General features: G+C 45.8%; 1 protein-coding gene across 3 annotated transcripts in view; it reads left to right on the top strand.

Moving 5' to 3' along the window:
- Positions 1-25280, top strand: part of LOC140427017 (protein Jade-1-like) — a 268434-nt gene that overhangs the window by 202640 nt on the left and 40514 nt on the right. For all 3 annotated transcript variants that reach the window (XM_072512418.1, XM_072512419.1, XM_072512417.1), the window contains exon 11: positions 2714-2831. In XM_072512418.1, the coding sequence (XP_072368519.1) occupies positions 2714-2831 (118 nt within the window). The remainder of the gene's footprint in view (positions 1-2713; positions 2832-25280) is intronic.

Below are 25280 nucleotides of genomic sequence, written 5' to 3'. Positions count from 1 at the left end.
AAATGAGGGGGAAAATTTGACTTGATTCTTGTAACATTCTAAATTGAGAATTCACACCATGGGAAATCTGTACAAACTACCTCATGCCCACTGCAGAAATTATCTTCTATGAGCACATAACATAAAATCATTAAAATAATATGGGAGAGATGATGCTGTAGTGTAATGTCCTGGACAGGCAATCCATAGGCAGGGATAATGCTATGGGTTCATGTCCCACCACTGCAGCTGTGGTATGGCCAGGAGAAGAGGAATCATCAAAACAGGCTTTACTGCTGGTGATGGGTTTTCTCCAAAAACTGAGGACAGCACCTGGAGGCATTCACTCAAAGATCCTATTCAGCAAAATGGGGATATGGGAGCACACTGGAAGCTGGAGGTAACTGTGGTCTCTTTGCTAGATGGAGCGTAATTCTGTGGAGAGTGCAATGGGTGATAAGGATAAAATGGGAACCCACATTTCTGTTAAAAGTATAAATTTCTTAGAAAAATAAAATAGTTGTAGGCAACTGTGCTTTTAATCATTTGTTACAGTAAAAGTTTTCAAACATGTCATTCTTTTACCTATTAACTGGAAGTTTGAATTTCTTTTTAAAAAGGTGTTGCCTCTATGAGATCGCAACAGCAGGAATATTTGAGTAAAAGCACAGTAATATTCACAGCATTAGCCGCCAGAGTTACGGTCATCTTTAATATTCTCATTACCGACCACAAGAATTAACATCCTCTTTAACTGTCACACCACTTACCATCAGAGTTAATACTCATGTCACTGACAGGTAGTTACTGCCTCCTTTAACATTTACACCAATGACCAAGGAAAATATAATTTCCCTGCTCAGATTGGTACCATTAAAAAACAAGAGTTTGCAATTTCGCAATAATGTCAGGCATTTATAAATCTTCCAGTTCTGAAATTTACTGTGTTATTGAATTACTGTTGATTATGATGGCAGAACAGGTTTTATTTTTATTACACATGCTGTTTACTTATAGCAGTGTTGTTGCAATTGTTATTGAACAGCTGTATGCTTTTAGAGAGAGTATCAAATCTTTGTTAAACATTGAGTAAATGCCAAATTGAGACCGCACGTGGCTATTTTAATACTTTGTGAGTTATTTCCTTTTCTTCCCCCTCCTCCAAAACTTCATTTTGCTATCACACAACTTTGCCAGTCAAGGGGCAGGCATGGAAATCTGCTTCTATTTGTACCAGTGCAATAGCAAGAGGCAAGGAGCAGTGGGATATATTCTGGCACATGACCTATTCCTGTGAGTTGCTGACCTCTCCCATGAAACTATGAGGAAACCTCAAGTAAGGGCCAGAAGGTTCATCGATGGGGTGGCGGGGAAGAGGAAAAATTGAATAGAGTCTATTGTGAAGTGCTGAGGAATACGGTAAGCTACCAACCAGCTTAGAAAACATAGAAGGAGTAGGAGGAGGCCACTCGGCCCTTCAAGCCTGCTCCATCATTCATTATGATCATGGCTGATCATCCAACTCAATAGCCTAATCCTGCTTTCCCCTATATCCTTTACTGCTGTTGATGACTGGCCAATGGTGACTAGAAATCATGCATGGGAACACCGTACCTGCAAGATCCCATTCAAGTCACACTTCTTACTGACTTAGAAATATATTGTTGTTTCTTCACTGTCACTGGGTCAAAATCCTGGAACTCCCTTCCCAATAGCACTGTGGTGTCCCCTATACCACATGAACTGCCGTGTTTTAAAAAGGAAGCGACCTCGAGGGCGATCAGGAATGGGCAATGAATGATGGCCTTTCCAGTGATGCTCACATCCTATGAACAATTTTTTTTTTAAAGTTTTCAAATACCTGTGACTTGTCTGACTGGTAATTCTGTTGTCTGTGCGACAGGTGGTGTGAAGTTCCTACCACACCTGCCCTTTTGAAAATTTGTTGGGACAATGTGAGAGAGCTTTATGATCATTTGATTTGCGGTGTAGCTGACCAATGAATCCCTGTTGTTGTCACTACATGCTCAATATGATGAAGTGTCATTCTCCCAATGAATGAACACAAAATTCACCAGCATAAAACAAGTTCCCTCAAATCACCCGAAAGTCTTGGAAAACAAGAAAAAACTGTTTGTGAGGGCTTTAATGGTGATGGTTATTTTAGAGGATTTTGCTTTTCTGTTCATTTAACATTGATTAAGTCAGCCTATTCCCAATTACTCCCTATATGTACACTCCAAAATAGGTCTCGCAGCTGGCAGAACAACATCAGGATCAGTGTTTACTTAAGAAATGAACACAGTAAGAAGCCTTACAACACCAGGTTAGAGTCCAACAGGTTTTTTTCAAATCACTAGCTTTCGGAGCACTGCTCCTTCCTCAGGTGAATCACCTGATGTTGTACCTGGTTAACCTGGTGTTGTAAGACTTCTTAGTGTGCTCACCCCAGTCCAACACCGGCATCTCCACATGAAATGAAGTCAGGTTGTAGGCCAGTCAGGAATTTTCTCGTGATGAAACTGTCCAAACCATTTCAGAAATTCTAGCAGTGGTCCTCTATGACCATTTCTGCTGATTTTTGAGAGGTGTTGGGGTTTGTTCGGTGTTTATTAATATGGAATCAAGTTGACTGTGCTGTAATCTGCTCTATGTTACAATGTGAGTTAATGCTATTTTGATATATTACAGTGTGAAGTGTTCAAAAAGGGCAATAATGTGCTTGTTTTAACAGGTTAGAAATCTGTGCTACATGGTGACACGGAGAGAGAAAATGAAACAATCTGTCTGTAGGCTCCAAGAGCAAATATTCCACCACCAAACCAAACTGATCGAGGAAAATCTGCATCGAGGTAGGGCTCTGCTCATCCCAAGTAATTTTATTCCATTGTAATCAATTTTCCAGGCCGTAATCTTCTCCCTCGGCTTCAAACACAAAAGGTTCTAATCTTTGGATAGTGTGTGAAAAAGGCGAAATGTTACTCACCCAATATTTTTTCCCATTGACTTCAATTATATATTTTTGAAATGTAGTCACTGCCATCATGTAGGCAAACTGAGCAGTTAATTTGCACACAACAAGGTCTCACAAACAGCATTAAGATTACCAGAAAATGTTAGTTAAGGGATAGATATTAACGAAGACATCAAAAGAACTACCATATTCCCCCTTTGAGTATTGCCATGGAATCTATTGGTTTGAACTCGCTCTCTGGCATAGATGTGTAAGTGTGACCACAGGGTCTTGGCTGACATATGGGTATGCTATATCTTTTTCTTTGGTCAAGTTAAGCATGTGTTGTTACTCTCTAAATATTTTTCCAAGACTAAGGTAGCATGTAACATGAAGTGGTGCTGTGATGCCCATCATAGTGCTTCTTAACGTTGCATGGGAACAATTACAGCCATCAATAAGACATTTTAGTTGTGGATTGCAACTCTGACTCCCTCGTTACGATTCTGTTTAAAACTGAGGTGAAATCATTGTAGTCGAAATGGGAGCGTGGGTACTGATGAAACAGTGGTTTAATGGAGTGCCCCTCGCCAACGCGGTGGGATGAGCATTGCAAACAACAGAACCTTACATGCCAGCAGCCCTGCTGCAATGAAGAACTGAAGCTGCCTTCATGCCTTCTTTTAATGGACACTCACAATGTGAGTAAACTCAAGGATGTAAGTTCAAATGAGATGTGCTGCTGAAAACAGAATGATTGTAACCGCATACATTTGGACAAGGTTGCAGGTTGAATTTCCTTGTCATGTTTTATTTTGAAATGAGATATTCCTCCCAGTGGACTACTCGCTCATCCTCAGATTTATCAACTCCGGGGACTGCAGTGCCACAAGGATTGATCTAATCATAGATAAATAAAACTGGCATTTGTATAACACTGTGTCACATTCACACGATGAATTACTTTTGAAGTGCGGTACAGGTAAGCGCTGCAGCTATTTCATTGCAGCTATATCCCATTGGCAGCGTGAGGCTAGGCACTTGGTTTGCCTTCATGGTATTGGCTGTGGATTGAATGTTGACCAAGATAATTCATGCTTTTCAATGGATGTGGATTTAGGAGTCCCAAGTACAGAAATCAGGTTTAAAAATTAAATGGCTCAAGGAATCTTTAACTCAGGAGCCTGGAGAATAAAAAGGCAGATGTTAGGCGACAGTAGCACAGACCTCTGTTCAGAATCACTCTCCAATTGTATTCAGTTCTGAGCATTCTACCTGAGGAAGGACATATTGGCCTGGCAGTGAATGCTGTCCAGATTCAACAGAGTTGTGGCTAAAAGGGTTAAATTATGTGGGCAAGTTACATAGACTTGTATTCTTTTTGATATAGAAGATTAAATGGTGTTCTAATTGGGGTGTTTAAGATGATACAGGATCGGGCAAATAGAGAGAAACTGTTTCCTCTGGTTGAATGGTGCATTGTCAGAAATAAAGTTGAGCTCGGCCCTTATAGAGCGATGAAGCACTTCGTGCCAAAAATGGAAGTGGACATCAGAAACTCTCCCCCCTCCTCCACCCTGTGAAAACAAAATGCTGCTGAGACTAGGTTCATTGAAAATTTCGAAACTGAGATTGATAGGGTATTGAGGGTTAGTAAAACAAGGTCAGGTAGTTGAGATTAAGTTTCAGATCAGCCATGGCTAATTGAATTCTGTTGTGGGCAGGCGTGAGGAGCTGACGGCCGAGGTCTGTTCATATGGATCATTAACATCTACCAGAACTGACCAGTAGAACCGTGGTTTATGTCCTGCCAGACGCATGACGTCCCTGGCAATCCTGGGCTTTTGTTCCACATTACTGCACTTCTGTCAGCCTCGGTTACGAGCTCAAACCCTGATTAGGCAATCTTCTGACTAGTCAAACTGTGTTAAACCAACGTGTGGGTGACATGGTGGCACAGTGGTTAGCACTGCTACCTCATAGCGCCAGGGACTTGTATTCAATTCCGGCCTTGGGTGACTATGGCTGCGATCTACCGGCCGCATCTCGCCGGACGTGAAAATGAGAGAGCCATTTAGATAGCGGGAGAGACTGAAATCGGGAACCACGTCAGGTGCTGATCGGTTTCCAATCTAAACGGCCTGTTCCCGTACCGGACCCCGTCGCGGCATGGCAAGAAACCAATAAGACCAATCTTTGTCCATTACTAATGGGAAAGACTCTCTATCGAACGGCCTCCTGTGACCATCTCCCCAACGAGCGGTCATGCGGGTGCCGTTCAATACACCTGTTTAAAAGCATGAAGCTAGTGAACTGGCTGCTGTGGGAATCCGAGGAGGTGAGTAGCCATTTTCAAAATCGGGCAGTCAGCCCGAGGCCGCTGCCCCAGTGCTGGGGCATAGGATTGCTCGGGCTTGGTCAGGGGGTGGACCACCATTGTTGGGGGAGTTACCCCTGGACTGAGGGGGCACAGCAACCACGGGTCTGCCATGCCACCCCTCTCGCATTGTTTATACCCAGAACTGGGACAGCTCCAGCTGTTGCCTGTCCATCCCACTGAACACCCCCGTGACAGAGCCCAGTCCATGGTAATATGATGATGGGCACTTCAACTCCCATTCACTATGGCAGCCGCTGGCTGCACAGCTGAAGGCTATTGCTAATGGAGACACGGCCCAAGGTATACAGGCGTCACTGGTCCTTCGAACATATGACAGACAACATGTGCCGCAGGAGGTCCGTCTCAACAAGGGAACGGTGCAGCACCTGTGCCATGTCCTCGCGAACTTGGCACTACGTGGAGGATACCAGCACCTGGTGGCTGTCAAGATCATTGCAGTCCTGAACTTCTATGCCTCAGGATCTTTGAAGTGGGGACTTGTGCAGCATGTCCCAACCAACAGTCCACAAGTGCATCCGTGAAGTCAGGGGTGCCCTGTTTGCCCAGGCAGCCGACTATATACACTTTGACCTGGATCAAGCCCATCAGGATGCCCAGGCAGCAGAATTCTCTGTCATCGCTGGGATGTCCAAGTCCAAGGGATAATAGATGGCATGTCGCCTTACTTGCACCGGGCAGTCCAGGAGCGCCCTTCATCAACAGGAAGGGGTTCCACTCCCTGAATATCCAACTTGTGTGCGAACACCACCTGAAGATCATGCACATGTGCGCACATTTCCCAGGGCGCGTGCACAACAACTATATCCTGGTGCAGTCAGAGATCCCCGGCATCTTCAAGGGACACTCCAGGGTGATTGGCTGTCTCTTGGGGATAAGGGAATAAGACCTGGCTAATTACATCAGTACAGAGGCTGGTGACCAATGCAGAGACCTGAGAAACGAGGCCCATGTGGCCACCCGGGCTGTCAATGAGTGGTGCATTGGACTCCTCAAGATGCGATTCCGATGACCGCTCTAGTGGTGCACTGCAGGACACACACCCGGAGGTTCATGCGCATTGTGGTGGTCTGCTGTGCCCTCCACAACCTGGCACAGTAGCGGGGCAACGTGCAGGAGGTGGAGGAGGAGGAATATGCGGCCATCTCCAAGAAGGAGGATAAGGAGGAGCCGGAACAGGAGTACGAGCCCAGGGAGGACTCGCGGGACCAGCCGGGAGGTGAAGTACAGGCGCCGGCGGCGAGGGTCCAGCATGCTCAGAGGACCAGAGAGGCCGTCATCCTCGCCCACTTCACATAGGATGTGGCTTTGTCCACCATATTTCCCTCTCCCCTTCTCGCCTCCAGTCCCCTCCCCAAGTTGTATCGCCCCCCCACCCAAGCCATTCCCCCAAAGCTCACAGTACCCTCTCAACCCCCCTCCCCGAACATCGCCACACCCATCCATTACCCTCAGCTCCCCCCCCCCCCCCCCTTTTCAATCTCCTTGGTCCACCCTCCCAAGGTCTGTGTTACATCACTCTAGTGTGATGGGCCTGTGTCGGCACTGTCAGCGAGTCAATATACAAGGCAGGGGAGTGGTGATAATCCACTGTGAGCTGAACTCCGGTGCTCCTCAATCTGTACCATTGACTGACTCCTGTCTGTTTGTTGATTGCATGCTTACACCCATCACTTGCGCATGGCATGCTTTGGCGGTGGGGGATGGGGCGGGGGGGGCAGCATGTAGCTGGGAACATTGAGGGGGAGACAGCTCTCTTAGCTGGGACCGTGGGAGGGGTGCTGGGATGAAGAGCTACCGGGTCTTGCCGTGCCACCATGTTCTGCACGCTGACCCCGAGACGCGCCATTGTTAGGGGGGGTGGGCTCGATAGAGTTGGTGACCCTGTGGGGAGAGTCCGGGTCAGCCTCCAGCGTTCACTCCTCCCAATCGGTGCCGTTAGGGCCCTGGGCGAGCAGCTCAATTGAGCTCCGGATACCCCTGCGCATCTGGCTCTGCCAGGCTGGCACCTCCCCAATGTCTGCACCATGGTGTCGACACCCTCCGTGATGCCCCTCTGCTAGCGGGCACCATCTGCAGTGCCTCGCCAATGTCCACCTGAGATGGGACATGTCCCCCAGCACTGGGACATGCTCCGCAACACCTTGGCAGTGCCCACTCGAGACCGAGAAATGCTCCGCAGCGCCTTGGAAAGGTCCTCCTGCGTCAAGCACATGTGCCCCAGCAACTCAGCGGTGCTGTCAAGGTGCTCAGCCATGGCCGTCACTGACTGAGCTAGGCCTCAGGCACCACCATTCATGGTGCTGACATCAGGCTTTCCACTACGGTCGCCACCCCAGCAGTTCTGACCTCCATGCCACACATTGTCGGCATGGTAGCATAGTAGTTAGCACTGTTGCCTCACAGCGCCAGGGACCCGGGTTTAATTCCGGCCTCGGATGACTGTCTGTGTGGAGCATGCACTTTCTCTCCGTGTCTGCATGAATTTTCTCTGGGTACTCCGGTTTCTTCCCACTGTCCAAAGATGTGCAGGTAAAATGGATTGGCCATGTCAAATTACCCCTAAGTGTCCAAAATGTTAGATGGGATTACAGGGGATTGGGTGCTCTTTTGCAGGGTCGGTGCAGACTCGATGGGCTGAATGGCCACCTTCTGCGCTGTAGGGATTGTATTTGTTGCAGCCGTAGCCGTAAAGACTCCTCCAATCTTCTACGGACCCGATGGAGTGCCGCTGACATCTCCCTCTGAATCTCACAGTTGCACCCTATCGACTGCATCAGTTCTGGGATAGCCTGGTCCAGAGACGCAGCACCTGACTGGGTTTCAGCTCGGTCCTGGGATCCAACAGACCTCCGACTGTTGTCTCCCCTGGACGTTCCTGCCTCCACTTGGAGTGCATCTGAAACTGCGGTGCTCATCAAATTGTGCCCCAGAAGATTGTACCCCAATAATGTCGCCCACCAAGCTGTGTTTCTCTGCACTGGTGGAGGATGGGAATGAGAGCTATGACGCTTCACGGTGGCGTCCTCGGAGCTCTCTTCCAAGCTGTTCCTTTGGAAGGCGGGGGGGTGGTGCATCCTGGATGGGCCAGCGCCATCAGATCGAGATACTGAGGGGGAATGGACATGTGATCAGTGGGAAGGAAGGGTCATCATCCTGGCATGAACAACTCGTGTGTGACAGGTCATCTGGGTGGGGGCTGGTGAATACTCACCCCTGCGTTGCAGGCCGATCTCGACATCGGTGACCGATCTGTACTCCCACCCCCACAACCTCCAGGGTCTGTTCCTCGTAGTGGGTGAGGACCCTGAAGTCCGACACCCCGCTGCCCAACTGGGCCCTTTTCCATCTGCTGTGGGTCAACTTCTCCTGCAGAGCCACAGACTGGGCACATCATGAGCCGCACGCTTCATGTGGGTGGATGGGGGTGCAGCATAGTGGGGGGCATGCAGGTGCACTACTGCTGGGCATGGATGGGGTGTGCTGGTCGCTGCAAGGGTTTGCTGGGGCACGTCACGGTCTTGTGCTGGGGAAGGCGGAGCCAGGCGTGGGGAGGGGGCAGGCAGGGTCGTTGCCAGTGGGCCGATGCCAATTCACCCATGCGGCCTGGTGGAGGTCATTGAGCTTCTTGCGGCAATTGGTGGTAGTCCTCCTGGTGACACTCCTCGAGCTGACGGCTGCTGCTACTACCTACCAGGCAGCACTGGCTGACCTGTGGCTGACCCTTCGGCCCCCTCGGGGGAACAGAGTATCCTGTCTGGACTTCACCAACTCTATCAGTCTAGCCAGGTTGACATCTCTGAATCGTGGAGCTGGTCTGCGCAGTGTCATGCCTGCGTGCTGTCTGGGATTTGCTCTGCGGGATCGGTTTAAATGCTACTCCCCCTAGTTAGAGGGAAGCTGCCGGGTGCGGTCCCGGCGAATCAATAGGCGGCACAGTCATACCCAGCGTGAAGTCCGTGGGGCATCATCAAGTGCCCGAATTAACATTACACACTGGTGACGGCCTCACCGGGTCGGCCATTGGAAAACACCCGACGATTCCCAATCGCTATCACGCTTGAAACAAATTTGGTTTGAAGTTTGCTCTTTCTCCCCGTGTCTGCATGGGTTTCCTCCGGTTTCCTCCCATGGTCATAAGATGTTTAGGGGGGGCAGCACGGTGGTGCAGTGGTTAGTGCTGCTGCCTCACGGCACCGAGGTCCCAGATTCGATCCCGGCCCTGGGTCACTGTCTGTGTGGAGTTTGCACATTCTCCCCGTGACATTCTCCCCGTGTTTGTGTGGGTTTCACCCCCACAATCCAAACATGTGCAGGATAAGGATAGGTGAATTGGCCACGCTAAATTGCCCCTTAATTGGAAAAAATGAATTGGGTACACTAAATTTATATTTTAAAAAAAGATGTGCAGGTTGGTTGGATCGGCCTTGATAAAATTCCCTCTTCATATCCAGGATGTGCATATTAGGTGAGGTTACGGGGATAAGTCAGGAGAGTGGACCTAGGTAGGGTGCTCTTTCAGAGGGTCGGTGCAGACTTGATGGGCTGAATGACCTCCTTCAGCATTGTAGAGATTCTATTCCAAGAAAATTAACAGGTTGTTCATTTCATTGCTATACTTAGGATAGTGTTGGAAAATGGTTCACATGACAGTCAAATGTGTGCAACATTTTGAGCCATTCCAGTGTGATACAATGCAATATCAATGGAAGAATTATTATAATGTTCAATTTGCCACAATGGAACAAAACGGTAGTTTAAATATTGCGAAGGCTTCAAGGATGACCAAGCCAGATTCACTTTAAGACATTGTTTTATCACCCACAGGAGCTCATTTTAGCCATGACTGTGAGATTAAAGGTTTTTTCTGTGATATCTTTACTCCTCTGCTAGTTTCTCAGTAATGAGTAACACCGTGTCGATTATTTGCAGTGTTTTGTCAGCTGGATTGTTGTTCATCGGCAGACACTGGCTACATTGGAGAGCATTGCTGGCAAGATCAGCCCCCCCCTCCCCCCCAGGACACCACTCCTTCTGTGTCGGCCTAGACAGCAGCTTGTCGCCCACAGAATGAATGTGCGCATCACAGCCAAATCCTCATCCTCTTAATTTACATACAACAGCAAAAACTTAGATTTATGTAGCACCTTTAAGTTTGCGAAACGCCCGCAGGAAGGGCAAGTTTGACACCAAGCCGCATCAATTATTAAGACATCTGGCCAAAAGCTTGGACTACGAGGTTTGCATTAAGGAACATCTTAAAGGAGGAGAGCTGGGCAGAGGGGTTGATGAGGGGAATTCCAGAGCTGAGTCCCTTTCAGCTAACTCAGCACAGATTGAAAATTGGCCTGTTGGGCTGGAACATCGGTCATCATGTTTACAGTTATTTACCTTTGAAGATACATTTCCAGATTTCACGGGACATTTATACGTTCAGGGATAGAAAAGGTAAAACACTGCAGTTAGTTACAATTCAGATCTGTCAGCGGTAAAATTCTTGGCTTCAATACTGCACATAACCATCTTTACTTGTATTACTGTGGCACACTCATTCTTTATTCAGGGAATTCCCCCTTTTTTTGTTTTATGCTAAGTTTCTGCACCTGGGTTTTTTTTCATAAGTTCTCACAGCATTTTGAATCCTTCCTGGAACAGCTAAAGACAACAACACTGCACTGACCTTTTAATTGGACTGTCCGAATGGATCTGATCTTCCCTTACCATTAGTTGAAATGTCCTGTTTGCAGAAGTCAATTGGACAATTTGAACAGGTGCACAGTCAGTCGCTAATAGAAGAATCAGAATACTTCAAGTAAAAGTTGCTAGCTAGATGACTCTGCCAACAAAGGAAAAAGACAGAATCACAAAATAGAAAAATTTGCATTTATACAGTGCTTTTCGCGACCACATGACGTGTCAAAGTGTTTTACAGCCAATAATGTACTTCTGAAGTACAGCTACTGTTGTGATTTAGCAAATGTGATGGCCAATTTCTGCATAGCACACTCCAGAAAACAGCAATGTGATAATGGCCAGCTAATCTGCTTGTGTGATTTTGATTGAGAGATAAATATTGGCCAGGGCACTGGGGATAGCTCCCCTATTCTTCTTCAGAATTGTGCTGTGGGATATTTTACATCCAACTAAAAGGACAGACGGATCAGTTTAGAACCTCAGCCGATAAACTTCCGGCAGTACAGCAGCACGCCCTCACTATTGCACTGGAGCGTCAGACTTCATTTTCTTTTGTGCTCAGGACCTGGAGTGAAATTTGAACCCAGAATCCTGCAACTCAGAGGGAAGAACACATGAAGCCACTGCTGACACAGAAACAATTAAGTGAAGTGCTTAATAATTTATGAACAGCATAGGCAGTCTCATTAACTGCAGAACATTGCTCAGATTGGTAAACAAAGGGGTACCCCCGACTCTCACCACAAGTTTCACTTCCTTGCGACAAAAGTCATTTAGAAAAATGGAACAGAACTTGAGTGGGGTAGGTAGGTTTGAGACGGAAGGCAAGTTCTGAGACGGCAGCTTCAAGGTTGGTTTTGTGCACTAAGTGTTGCCAAATGCACATAGCTGTACACAATTCAATGTTTTACCTGTTGCCTTGTTACTAAGCCTAAAGCCAGCTGTGGTTTGGTTGAGTATTTTCATGCTTTTGCAGTAATTTGCCAGTGTTTGTGGAAGGATTTTCCTTGTGCAGCTGGTGTTCTTTATTCATTCGAATTTCTCTATGCAGAAGGTGGAAAGGAATTGTTCAATAGGAAGTATTCATCAATTACTTCCATTGGCTAAATTTTTCCTTCCTCTTCCCCGCCCCCCCCTCCCCAGGCTAGTTCAACTAGATCAGTAGTTCGATTGAAGGAGCAAGGGATAAAAGAAGAGATTCTTTAAGATGACTTCACATTTGACTTTCACGTTGGCCCACATTTTCGATGGTCTATGATACTGCTGTCAAGACAAGGGAGGTGACTTTAACAATATAAATGCAGGGATACTTCACTCCTTATTGATCTAAATTACAAAGTGTCAGGTGCAACAGCACTTTTTTTGTTAACACCTCTATACATTGCATTGTGCTTGAAAGATCATTGAAAATATATTGCTGAAAACAAGTGTGATGGTGAACATCAAACTCTGAGACATTCCATGCAGTTGACAAATGGTGACTTGCTCGCTGAACGACCAATAACTGATCAAATGGCGCAGATTATGGAATTATACTCTACAGTTGATCATAAATACAGTCTGCATTGTGTAATAGCACAGTTGGTGCATGTTGCATTAAAAAATGACAACAGTAGACAGATTGATACAACCAAACATGATTTTAGCCTCATCATGTTACCAGACAATCTGACTGAAGAAGTGACACTGTTGAGGGATACACTGTCTCTCTATTTTGACAGAACAGCTTTTTGAGAAAACTCTATTCTGTGGCCCAGGTGGTTTAAAAGATGCTTTTCAAATACCCGCAATTATCTACTTTGCTAGTAACATTGTTTACAGGTTCAACATCATCTTTGAAGGGGTTCAGTGACTAAGCTGTAGTGATGTTCAGGCATCATATCCCAATCAGGACATGGCAGTTTTATCCGAGATTATTGAGTGGTGGGTGACAGTAAGAGAGACAGATGTTCTACTCTTATATTGCCCACAACGCTGCCATTATCTTAAAATTGCAGGTGACTCCACAACACATAGTTATGAAAAGATGTAGATTTATGTAATGTCTTTCACACGTTCTAGACATCCCAAAGTACATTTTGGAGTGCAGTAATTATTTTAATGTAGGGAAATGTGGTAAACCAATAGCACACAAAGATCCCAAAACCAGCAGTGTGATAAATGGCCAGATAACTTGTTTCAGTGATGTTGGGTAAAGGATAAATATTGGCCAAGGCACTAGGTGGCCCCTCCCCCTGCTCTTGTGTGAAAAGTGCTGTGGCATTTGTTGCATGGGCGGCACAGTGGCTAGCACTGTGGCTTCACAGCACCAGGGTCCCAGGTTTGATTCCCTGCTGGGTCACTGTCTGTGCGGAGTCTGCACGTTCTCCCCGTGTCTGCGTGGGTTTCCTCCGGGTGCTCCGGTTTCCTCCCACAGTCCAAAGACGTGCAGGTTAGGTGGATTGGCCATGCTAAATTGCCCTTAGTGTCCAAAAAGGTTAGGAGGGATTATTGGGCTACAGGGATAGGGTGGAAGTGAGGGCTTTGGGCCGGCCTCGGAGGGCTGAATGGCCTCCTGCACTGTATGTTCTATGTTCTGCCTCCTTGAGATGGCAGATAAGGCTTAATCAGAGACTGGTGTGGGAGAAGTGAGGTTATGCTTGTGGGGCATTAGGGTCAGTACTGAGGAAAGTTGGGGCTGTACCATTGGGACGGTCTACATCTGAATTGTGCTGGGACCAGTGTTCTTGCAAACTGCATAACTAGGAAAGTAGAGAGGGCTTTAAACTAAATAGAAGGGAGAATGGTTCTGGAGAGGGCATATGTAGGCTTACAAAGCAAAATGATATGGCAACATTGCAAGGCAGCTATTTAGGTAATGATAGCCAGAGTGTGACAGGAAGGGACAGAGTATACAAACATTAAAAAACGCAGCAACTAGGTCAAAGGGGGAAAATATGGAACAAAGGCAAAATTAATGGCTCTTTATGCACATAGTATTCGGCACAAAATAAATGAATTAACGGCATAAATTGAGGTTAATGGGTAGCCATTACAGAGATGTGGTTACAAGGAGATCATAATTGGAACTAAATATTCAGGGGAATGTGACTTCCTGTAAGGACAAGCAGAAAGGAAAGGATGGTGGGGTAGTTTTGTTAGTACGAGATGGAATAAAAACAATAGCAAGAAATGATCTTGGATCGGAAGATGTAGAATCCATATGAGTGGAGGTAAGAAATAACATGGGGAAGAAGACATTACTGGGAGTTGTCTATAGGCTTCCTAACAGTAGGACAGAGAATAGATCAGGAGACAAGGTGGGCATGTAAATAAGGCAGTGCGTTAATGTGATTTTAATCTTCATGCGTATTGGGAAAATCAAATTACAGAAACAGCCATGAGGAAGAATTCATACAGTGTATTCAAAACCGTTTCCAGGAACAAAATGTTGTGGCGCAACCAGGAATCACGCTATTTTGGATCAGGGAATGTGTAATGCGGCAACCAACATTCTCGGAGTCAAAGAGTCCTTAGGAAATAGTAACCATAACACAGTAGAATTTCGCATTCAGTTTGAGAGGAACTTGGGTCAGAAACAATTGTGCCAAACTTAAATAAGGGTAATAATTACAAAGGGGTGAGGGCAGAATTGGCTGGAGTGGACTGGGAAAGGAGCTTAGTTGAAAACTCAGTTGATCAGCAATGGCAGATGAAAATAGTGCACGACTCACAACCCAGTGAGGGAGAAGGATTCTAGGAAGGGGGTAAACCAAACATCTTTAAACCAAGGAAGTTAAGGTTAGTATTATACTGAAAACAACGTATATTGTGGCAAAGATTAGTGGTAAGACAGAGGATTGGGAACATTTTAAAAACCAACAAAAGGGCATTAAAAAAAATGAGGGAGTAGATAAACTATGTGGATAAACTAGCAAGTCATATAAAAATGGACAGTATGAGTTTCTTTAAACATGTAAAAGAAGGGGCCAAAGTGCATATGGACCCCTTAGAGAATGAAACTGGAGAAATAATAATGGGGAACCAGGAAATGGCAGAGGAGTTAAATAAACACTTTGCATCAAAGGTACTCCAAAAATGCTAAATAATTCAAGGTGCAAAATGGGGAAGAAGGAAATAAATACAATAACCAGAGTAAAAGTACTGGGAAACTAATGGGGCTAAAGGCTGGTAAGTCTCCTGGACCTGATGGATTGCATCGTAGGATATTAAAGGAAGTAGCAACAACAATAGAATAGTACAGCACAGTACAGGCCCTTCAGCCCATGATGTTGTGCCGACCATTTATCCTAATCTAAGATCAACCTAACCTACACCCCTTCAATTTACTACTGTCCATGTGCCTGTCTAAGAGTCGCTTAAATGTCCCTATTGACTCTGACTCCACCACCTCTGCTGGCAGTGCATTCCACACACCTACCACTCTCTGTGTAAAGAACCTACCTCTGACATCTCCCCTATACCTTCCTCCAATCAACTTAAAATTATGTTCCCTCGTGGGGAAAAGTCTCTGACTATCCACTCTATCCATGCCTCTCATCGCCTTGCACACCTCTATCAAGTCACCGCTCTTCCTTCTTTAGGAGGAACTTCTTCACCCAAAGGGTTGTGAATCTATGGAATTCCTTGCCCAGTGAAGCAGTAGAGGCTCCTTCATTAAATGTTTTTAAGATAGAGATAGATAGTTTTTTGAAGAATGAAGGGATTAAGGGTTATGGTGTTCGGGCCGGAAAGTGGAGCTGAGTCCACAAAAGATCAGCCATGATCTCATTGAATGGTGGAGCAGGCTCAAGGGGCCAGGTGGCCTACTCCTGCTCCTAGTTCTTATGTTCTTGGCTCCAGTGAGAAAAGCCCTCGCTCCCTCAACCTTTCTTCATAAGAAATGCCCTCCAGTCCAGGCAGCATCCTGGTAAATCTCCTCTGTACCCTCTCCAAAGCATCCACATCCTTCCTATAATGAGGCGACAAGAACTGGACACAATATTCCAAGTGTGGTCTATCTAGAGTTTTATAAAGCTGCAGCAAAACCTCGCGGTTCTTAAACTCAATCCCCCTGTTAATGAAAGCCAACACACCATACGCCTTTTTAACAACCCTATCAACCTGGATGGCAACTTTGAGGGATCTATGTACGTGGACCCCAAGATCCCTCTGTTTCTCCACACTTCCAAGAATCCTGCCTTTAACTCTGTATTCAGCATTAAAATTCGACCTTCCAAAATGAATCACTTCACATTTATCAAGGTTGAACTCCATCTGCCACTTCTCAGCTCAGCTCTGCATCCTGTCAATATCCTGTTGCAACCTGCAACAACCCTCAACACTATCTACAACTCCCCAAGATAGTGGGTGTACTGGTAGTGATCTTCCGATAATCCTTAAATTCTGGAAATGTGTCAGAGGATTCAATAACCTCCAAAACTTATTCAAAAAGGGAGGGAGTCAAAACAGGGTAATTCTAAGCCAGTTAGCTTTACACCTATCATTGGGGAAATGTTAGAGTCCATTATAAAGGATGTAATACCAGAGCATTTAGAAATACCTAATATAATCAAGCAGAGTCAGCATGGCTTCATAAAGAGGAAATCATGCCTGACATGTCTGTTAGAATTCTTTGAGGTAGTAATGAGCATGATAGATAAAGGGGAACCAGTAGATGTAATATACTTGGATTTCCAAAAAGTGTTCAATAAGGTACCACACAAAAGGCTGTTTCATACAATAAGAGCCCATGGTGGTGTATATTAGCGTGGATAGAGGATTAGCTAACTAATAGAAGACAGTGAGTTGGGATAAGAGGGCCATTTTCAGGATGTCAATCTGTAACTAGTGGAATGCCACAGCGATCGGTGTTGGGGCCACAGTTATTTACAATATATGTTAATGGCTTGGACAAAGGAAGTCAATGTACTATTGCCAAGTTTGTGGATGGGGCAGTTCGGTAGCACAGTGGTTAGCACAGTTGCTTCACTGCTCCAGGGTCCCAAGTTCAATTCCCGGATTGGGTCACTGTCTGTGCGGAGTCTGCACGTTCTCCCTGTGTCTGCGTGGGTTTCCTCCGGGTGCTCTTGTTTCCTCCCACAGTCCAACGGTGTGCAGGTTAGGTGGATTGGCCATGATAAATTGCCCTTAGTGTCCAGAAAGGTTATTGTGGTTACAGGTGGAGGTGTGGGCTTAAGTGGGTTGCTCCTTCCAAGGGCCGGTGCAGACTCAATGGGCTGAATGGCTTCCTTCTGCACTGTAAATTCTATGATACAGAAATCGGTTGGACGGCAAGTGGTGAGGATGACATGAAGAGTCTGCAGAAGGATATAGCCGGTTAAGTGAGTGGACAAAAATTGGTAGATGGAATATAATGTAGGAAAATTATGCACTTTGGTAGAAAGAATAAAAGAGCTGAATATTTAACTGAAGAAAGACTTCAGAAAGTTGCAGCACAGAGGGATTTGGGGGTCCTCATGCACAAATCACAAAAACGTAGCATGCACATTCAACAGGTAATTGGGGCGACAAATGGAATGTTGACCTTTATTTCAAAGGGAATGGAGTATAAAAATAAGGAAGTCTTGTTAAAACTATACAACGTACTCGTTAGACCACATCTGGAATACTATGAACAGTTTTGTCACCCTTTTTAAAGGAAAGATATATTGGCATTGGTGACAATCCAGAGAAGACTCATTAGTGTTGCTCGTTTTAGCCTTAGTTTACTTTATTCTTATTCTGTCACCTTCGCTCATGAGTCGCCAGGTATCTTTCTGATACCGCCACGTGGTTCAAGTCCAAGTAATGATTAATAATGCAACACACCGCTTAGTAAGAGTTAAATCAACGCTCATTTATTATATACAGCAATTAATACTTATACAATAATCCTACTTCTAGACTACTACCTACCACTAAAGGCCAATACTTAACTTTGGAAATGGCCCACCAGGTCAGGGAAACGAATGGTCTTTCGAATTGGTTCTGAGCCTGCGGGATTCAAAAGCTGGTACAAGTCGATAGTCAGGAGCGCAAATCTGGTAGCGATCGCTGGAGTAAAACTTACAGTTTCTTGTAGAAGGGTCTCGAAGGTTGCGAGCAGGAAGAGAAGGGTCGATTTGAACTTGGCCCCTATTCTTATAGTCCCCAGGGGCTTCCCGCCTCTTGGGGCAGACCTCGTACCTGGTTCCAAGTGATTGGACTTGGTCCCAATCACTTGGTTCGATATGCTCCAATAATGGGGCGATTCCTTGATCGGGGGGTGGTCGTTTACCTTTCGTTGTGTCAGCCCCTGCTGGCGCTGAAAGGTCTTGGTTGGCTTTCAATTGCTAATTTGTAGCAATTGTTCCCGGGGATGGCTGATTAAAATGCAGATGGCTGGGTTGTTATGATGTTGATGACTGCAGGTATCGGTCTGGACTGACTTCCCCAGAGGCGAATACACTGTTTTACCTGCAGCTGTCCGTTTGAGTCCTGTTGGCTGATTTTCCCATCAGCCTCTTTCGTTCGCCATTTTAAATCAGGGTTTTACCATTCTAATCGGGAATCAGCCATTTTACGTGGCTACATTAGCTTGATTGTAGGTATGGATGGATTTTCCAGAATGAGAGGCATCCTTATTAAGACATATAAGATTCTCAGGGGGCTTGACAGGGGAGATGCTGAGAGGTTGTTTCCCTTTGTGGGAGAGTCTAGGACCAGAGGGCATAATCTCAGAGTAAGAGGTCGCTATTTAAGACAGAGATGAAGAAGAATTTCTTCTCCGAAGGTAGTGAATCTGTGGAATTCTTTACCACAGAGGGCTGCAGAGACTGGGTAGTTAAGTATGTTCAAGGCTGTGACAGACAGATTTTTAATCAGTCAGGGAATCAAGAGTTATGGGGATAAGGTGGGAAAATGGAGTTGTGGGTTATAATATCAGATCAGTCATGATCTCATTGAATGGCGGAGCAGATTCGATGGGACAAATGGCCTACTTCTGCATCCATGTCTTATGGCCTTAACACGGCAGTGGACCGTCCTGCACTGCCTCCATTATGTGCTTAAGCCACTGAATTGGTTAGATTTTGAACCCCTATTTTTTTGACTCTGAAACTAGCATGCTACCATTGACTGACATGATGTTGATATCTATGAACCACTGCCCATAGCTTTGATTTGTGTTTACGTAAGAGGCTATATGTTTTGTGTTTCTTCTCTGTTCAAACATTAGCAGCCCTGTGTATACACTATGTCTGTAATATGCAGGGAGAGCTAAATAGAAACCCCAGCTGTGTGAAATGGGGGTTCCTGCTTAAATGTACTGTATCACCGCATGCTGCTGAAAGCATTGAATGCGTTAACTCCAATTTTGTGTTGTTGTGTACGTGCCAGATCATAGATGGAAAATTTTGGATGACGTCACGTACTTCCTGTGATTGCTGTACAATTCCAGTTGTACATTTTCTTACAACAGGGTTGAGGCTAATTGCAAAGAGTGACGTGGGGCCATCTAATCTTGTTCTGTGTGGGTGTTTGTTATTTTTAAGTTTCCCTTATCCGCGTTTTGAACTCCACACAGTGGACACCAGACAGCTTGATAATGTTTATAGTTCACAAGCAAGGTTGACCAAATATTAGTCAAGCTGGTGAACAAATTCAGAATTATGCGAAGCAGCTGGTTGTGCAATCTTCTGCTTGTTTTGAAATAATTCATAACTTGAAATTTGTGCTCACTATAAGCTTTGTGTTGACTAACGTCTACAGGCAGTGATGTGAATTAGCAGCGAGGAGGTTGGGTTTTAAGTATTAGGGTGCCATTTCCCCGTGGTTTGGCGGGAGCGCATAGGTGCCCGGTGTGGGGGGTTAGAGTGTACGTAATGCTGAGCTACAGCACCGGCTAAAAAATTAATTGTAGCAGTGCTGAATAAGCATGAGGAGGAAGCAGACCTTGAGGCAGACCTTAGCAATGAACTGCCCTTTGGGAAGAGGTGATAGTAGGGTAGAGGAAGCAGGTGCCTTGGAGATTAGAGCGACACCCCCTAACGGGAAGCTAGTTTGTGGAACAGCTTTGGGAATCCACGGGTCAGGTGATTGTAGCTACTGAGAATCAGAAAACCTTTCCTGCCGCGATGAAATTAGATTGAACGTCAGCCTTCGACTAAGCAAAATCCTGGTACTTCCCAGCGAGGAAAGAATAAACACTGGAAGTAAAACTGGGCTGCCCTTGTAGTATTAACTAAGTACATTTGGAATAAATTTGTACTATGTAACTATTACGTTGTCATCAACACCCATCTGGTTCATGACTATCCTTTAGGGAAGGAAATCTATCATCCTTCTCTGGTCTGCATAATATGTGACTCCCAACAATAATAACAACCACAATACCTTAGATAACATCTTTAAAATAATGTAACATCACAAGGAACTTCACAAGAGTATCATAAAGCAAAGTATGATACTCATTCACATTAGGTCAACAATATCAGGTCAGACAACCAAAAGCTTTGTCAGTTTTAAGAAGAGCAAAGAAGGAGGCAGAGAGATGTAGAGATGGAATTCCAGAGCTTGAGGCCGAGGCAACTGAAGACACGTCCACCAATGGTGGAGCAGTTCAAACTGAGGATGCACAAGAGGCAAATTTAATTGAGCACAGATATCTTGGGAGGGCTCTGGGGCTAGAGGAGATTACAAAGGTAAGGACGGGTGAGTCCATTGAGGGATTTGAAAACAAGGGTGAGAATTCTAATATCAAGGTGTTGCTTTACCAGGAGCCAATGTAGGCCGGCGAGTACAGCGGTGATAGGGACTTAATGCGACTTAACACACAGGCAGGTGAGTTGTGGGTTACCTTAAATTCACAGAAGGCCGAATGTGGGCAACCAATCGGGATTATGTTTGAATAGTCAAATCTAGAGGTAGCAAAGGCACGAATGAAGATTTCAGCAGCAAATGCGTTGCGATGGGAATAAGGTCAGGCTATGTTACATAGGTGGAAATGGGTGGCCTTCGCAATGATATAAAACTTCAGAAATGTAGTTGGCTGTCCTCTGAAATGGCCTAGCTAGTTTCACCGAATTGCTTTGGAATTGGTCACTGTGGGAGTTTCTTCACCATAAGGACTGCATCAGCTCAAGGAAGAGGCTCACATCAATTTCTCAAATGGCAATTAGGGATGGGCTGGTGTTGCCAGTGAATGAATAAAAATATTGCTCTGTAGTGGCTGCTTTCAGGACAGCATTGACAGGGTAGGTGATGCAAGAGGACAAAAGAAAATGGAAGGAGTGAAAATGTTTTAAACCGCTGAGGGCAAAACATTTTAAAATTGGTTTCAGTTTTTCATTTACTTTTCAGATGTATCATTTATACTGTAATCAGGTCATTCTTTTTCTATGATGTAGTATTTTTGATGAGCTTTACGTTTGCGGGAAGAACCGAAAAGGAACGGTACCAGAAAAAAACAAGAGAGTTAAACGAGATCAAACGGGGGATGAAGTGTGTTAACATTCTGGAGGTTACCATTGACCTGAAACTGAACTGGGCCAGCCATATAAATACTGTGGTTGCAAGAGCAGGTCAGAGACGAGGACTACTGAGGCAGTAACTCACTTCCTGTCTCCAAAACCTGTCCACTATCTACAAGGCAGAAGTCAGGGGTGTGGTGGAATACTCGCCACTAGTCGGGATGAGTACACTAAAGAAACTCAATGCCGCTCAGAATAAAGAAGCCCACTTGATTGGCACCCCATCCACCAACTTAAACATTCAATTCCCTCCACCAATGACAAACCGTGGAAACAGTGTGTACCATCTACAAGATTCAGTGCAGCAACTTACAAAGGCTCCTTTTACCACCTAGAAGGACAAGGGCAGCAGATGCATGGGAACATCATCACCTGCAAATTCCTCTCCAAGCCAAACACGATCCTGACAAACGTTATCGCCAATCCTTCACTGTCATTGAATTAAAATTCCTAACAGTACCTGCACCAGATGGACTGCAGCAATTCAACAAGGTTACTCATCATCACCTTCTCGAAGACAGTTAGGCAACAAATCTTGGCCTTGCCAGCAGTGCTCACATCCCATGAATGAATTAAATAAACAAACGGCGCAATCTAACGGAAATGTTTCTAAGTGTAATTTGTGGTGGATTTGCTGGGAGTTTTCCGCCGGCTCTATCGGCAAGTTTCCCCCGCTATCTAACCACACAGTCACCTTTTTGGGGCCCGGGGAGTTTCTCACCGGTTTAGCCCACACTTAGAATTATTTCCATCACTGGGGTGCTGAACCTGCTGGACAGACTGGCTCCTCTGAGATCCGGCTGCCATTTTGAAAGGGTTCCCTGAACTCTTAAGTGAGCTTGCACCCATGAACAATGTCACCTCCCACATATATGGGCATTACCCCACACCCCCCAAATGATGATACCCCCTTACAGGCCCCCTTCCCTTGCAGGACCCCACCTTTCAACCCTCCCCCAATCTCCCAGAGGCCCCTTCTTACCTGGCCTGCATCCCCCCCCCTTCAATCTTCATACCCCCCTCCTTTCATGGGCATGGCCCCCCTTCAGGCCCTGACCCTTGGCAGTGGCACCCTTGCATTGGCACCCTGGCAGTGCTGCTGCTGGCTTTGCGGTGCCGCCCAGACACCTTGGCAGTGCCATGGTGGCAGTGCCAAGATGCGCATGTTCCAGGAGGAGGGCCAGGGAGCCACCCTGCATTGTTCCAATCACCCAGGAACCTTCACGGGCTTGGGAGACCCTCTGGATGCCGTTCTGCCTGATCCACGTTTATGTGGACCAGTACTGAACGTTGCCTGGCTGTAGATCCCAGGTGAGCTCGCTTAATTCTACGTTGGAGTATCAGTCCAGCAGCCACCCCCACAGTTACTCCTCCACAGGCCCATCTCCCCCCTCTCCCTCTCCCCTCAACTCCCACCTTGTCTAAAGTGCCCTCCATTGCCTTCACTGCATCCAGGCTGATAGGCCCCAGTGAGATCTTGGACTTAATGGGTTTGGGGACATCCATGGTTCGTGTTCCTTCCAGGTTTCCTGAAATATCAACATTGGATAACAATCCTGGTGTGGTGCAGAGCTGTCGGCCTTTGGTTGACCGGCAACTCTATGAGGGCGAACTTGCTCCTGGAGACGGACGGATGCCCCATCTCAATTAAATTTCAAACGCCATCTCCCAAAAACAATAAAATGGGGCAATCTGACCAAGCAGAGGCAGATCCACTATGTTAAAGAACCATTCATGAAATACAGAAAGGTTTCAAAGTAGGAGATCAGTTCTGAAAGTAGTGAAATTTGAAGACAACTAGGCCCTAGTGACTAGCACAACAGGGGATCTGCAGCTAATAATGGATAGAGTAAATGGTGGAGGCTTGCAGAATGAAAATTTATGTAAAAAAGATTAAAGTTATGAAGATTGGAAGAAATAGAAAGTAGAGGTCAAATAGTCAACAACTGGAACAGGTATCACACTTGAAGTACCTGGGAAGCATCTTGTCAGAAGATGATTATTGCCATAAAGAAATTCAACCCTGAATATTGTCGGCAAAGAGTGCATTCTCTACACGTAAAGAATTTCTCAGCATAAGAATGAGGAGTGATCTTAACAAAATAATTATCAAGATTGTGATTTGGAGTGTCTTGTTGTACAGGGCAGTGATTTGGAGTATCTTGTTGTACAGGGCGGTGATTTGGAGTGTCTTGTTGTACAGGGCGGTGATTTGGAGTGTCTTGTTGTACAGGGCGGTGATTTAGAGTGTCTTGTTGTACAGGGCGGTGATTCGGAGTGTCTTGTTGTACAGGGCGGTGATTCGGAGTGTCTTGTTGTACAGGGCGGTGATTTGGAGTGTCTTGTTGTACAGGGCGGTGATTTGGAGTGTCTTGTACAGGGCGGTGATTTGGAGTGTCTTGTTGTACAGGGCGGTGATTTGGAGTGTCTTATACAGGGCGGTGATTTGGAATATCTTGTTGTAAAGGGCGGTGATTTGGAGTGTCTTGTACAGGGCGGTGATTTGGAATGTCTTGTTGTAAAGGGCTGAAACATGGACCTTGAGAAAAGTGGAAGTCCAGAGATTAGAAAGTTGTGAAATGTAGTTCTGGAGAAGGATGGAGTGGCTCAATTGGAGAGAGCACCAGAACAATTAAGAAGTTCTCAGGATGGTGGAGGTGGGAAGACCGTTAGTGAATGTCATTAAGAAAGGGCACACGGTTGGATTGCTGAAGGAGGTTGATTGAAGAAAGGTTAAAGGGTGTAGACAATGTGAGGGAAAGGGAAGGATGATGTTAGACAAATTGAAAATTGGAGGCTCGGCGAGCAACTGACGAGGAAAATGCATGACCGCAATGTGTGGAGAAATGAGCAGAGGATTTGCCTTCAGGTACATCACAACTACTACTATGTCATGCAGATTCCACATCTGTGGTATCCTCTAAATTGCAGGCACTGTTAGTATCTGAGCTGCTGGCTGCGAGTATGAAATCAAGTTACAGTGCTGTGCCCTTTTCATACTTGCCATCTTGCTGTACCTTCCATTGCCTGACCAGCTTAGAGTTCATGAGTACCTAAAAGATAAATGGCACAGAGGTAAGACTATGGTGAGAGAGAGGACGTAAAAGGTATGTGATTTTACTCCATCTGTAAGATTGTGGGATGAGGGGGAGCTGGTTTGTGAGAAGGAGGATTAGGTATGCGAATGTTGCCATTTTCAAGAGATTCAGCCCTGCTGCTGAACATGGCTTCAACAATATTGTTCTAATTTAGTGAGCACAGCCCCCCCCCCCTCCCCCTCCCGAAGCTTAAATCACACAGGCATGCCTGTCCCCTGGCTAAGCCCCTGCTGCCTCCAGTTGTGCACTACGTTGTCCTGCAAGACAGTTGGAAGTGTGTCATTGAGTGTTGTGCAATCTGTTTGGCTGTTGTGGCTGGCAGAATTGAATAGTTGTCAGTTTGTGCAAGCTGTGAGAGGCTTGACAAATTGCCAAATGTGTCAGGGTGAGGTGCAGTATGAATGTTTTGGAAAAAATTATTAAAGGACCTGAAAGGTTACAGTTCCCAGCCTTTCTTAAAAAGTCTGGTCCCCAGTATTGACCCCCCAACCCCCATCTCTCCACTTCTCTTGTCGCCCACTTTATCATGAACAAGTGTAATTGGAGGATCCTCTAATTTAACTGATCTATGGGTGGAGGCCCCTGTGTTGAGAGGATTTGCTGGACAGATGTAAAAGATTGAGCGAACCTGGGCAAAAATATTGTAGCTCTGCACGTGATTCACTGAC

This window comes from Scyliorhinus torazame, chromosome 7 (genome assembly GCF_047496885.1).
Source record: "Scyliorhinus torazame isolate Kashiwa2021f chromosome 7, sScyTor2.1, whole genome shotgun sequence".
Classification (NCBI taxonomy): Eukaryota; Metazoa; Chordata; class Chondrichthyes; order Carcharhiniformes; family Scyliorhinidae; genus Scyliorhinus; species Scyliorhinus torazame.
Note: the sequence above shows the minus strand (reverse complement) of the source record. Positions and strands in the feature narration are given on the sequence as shown.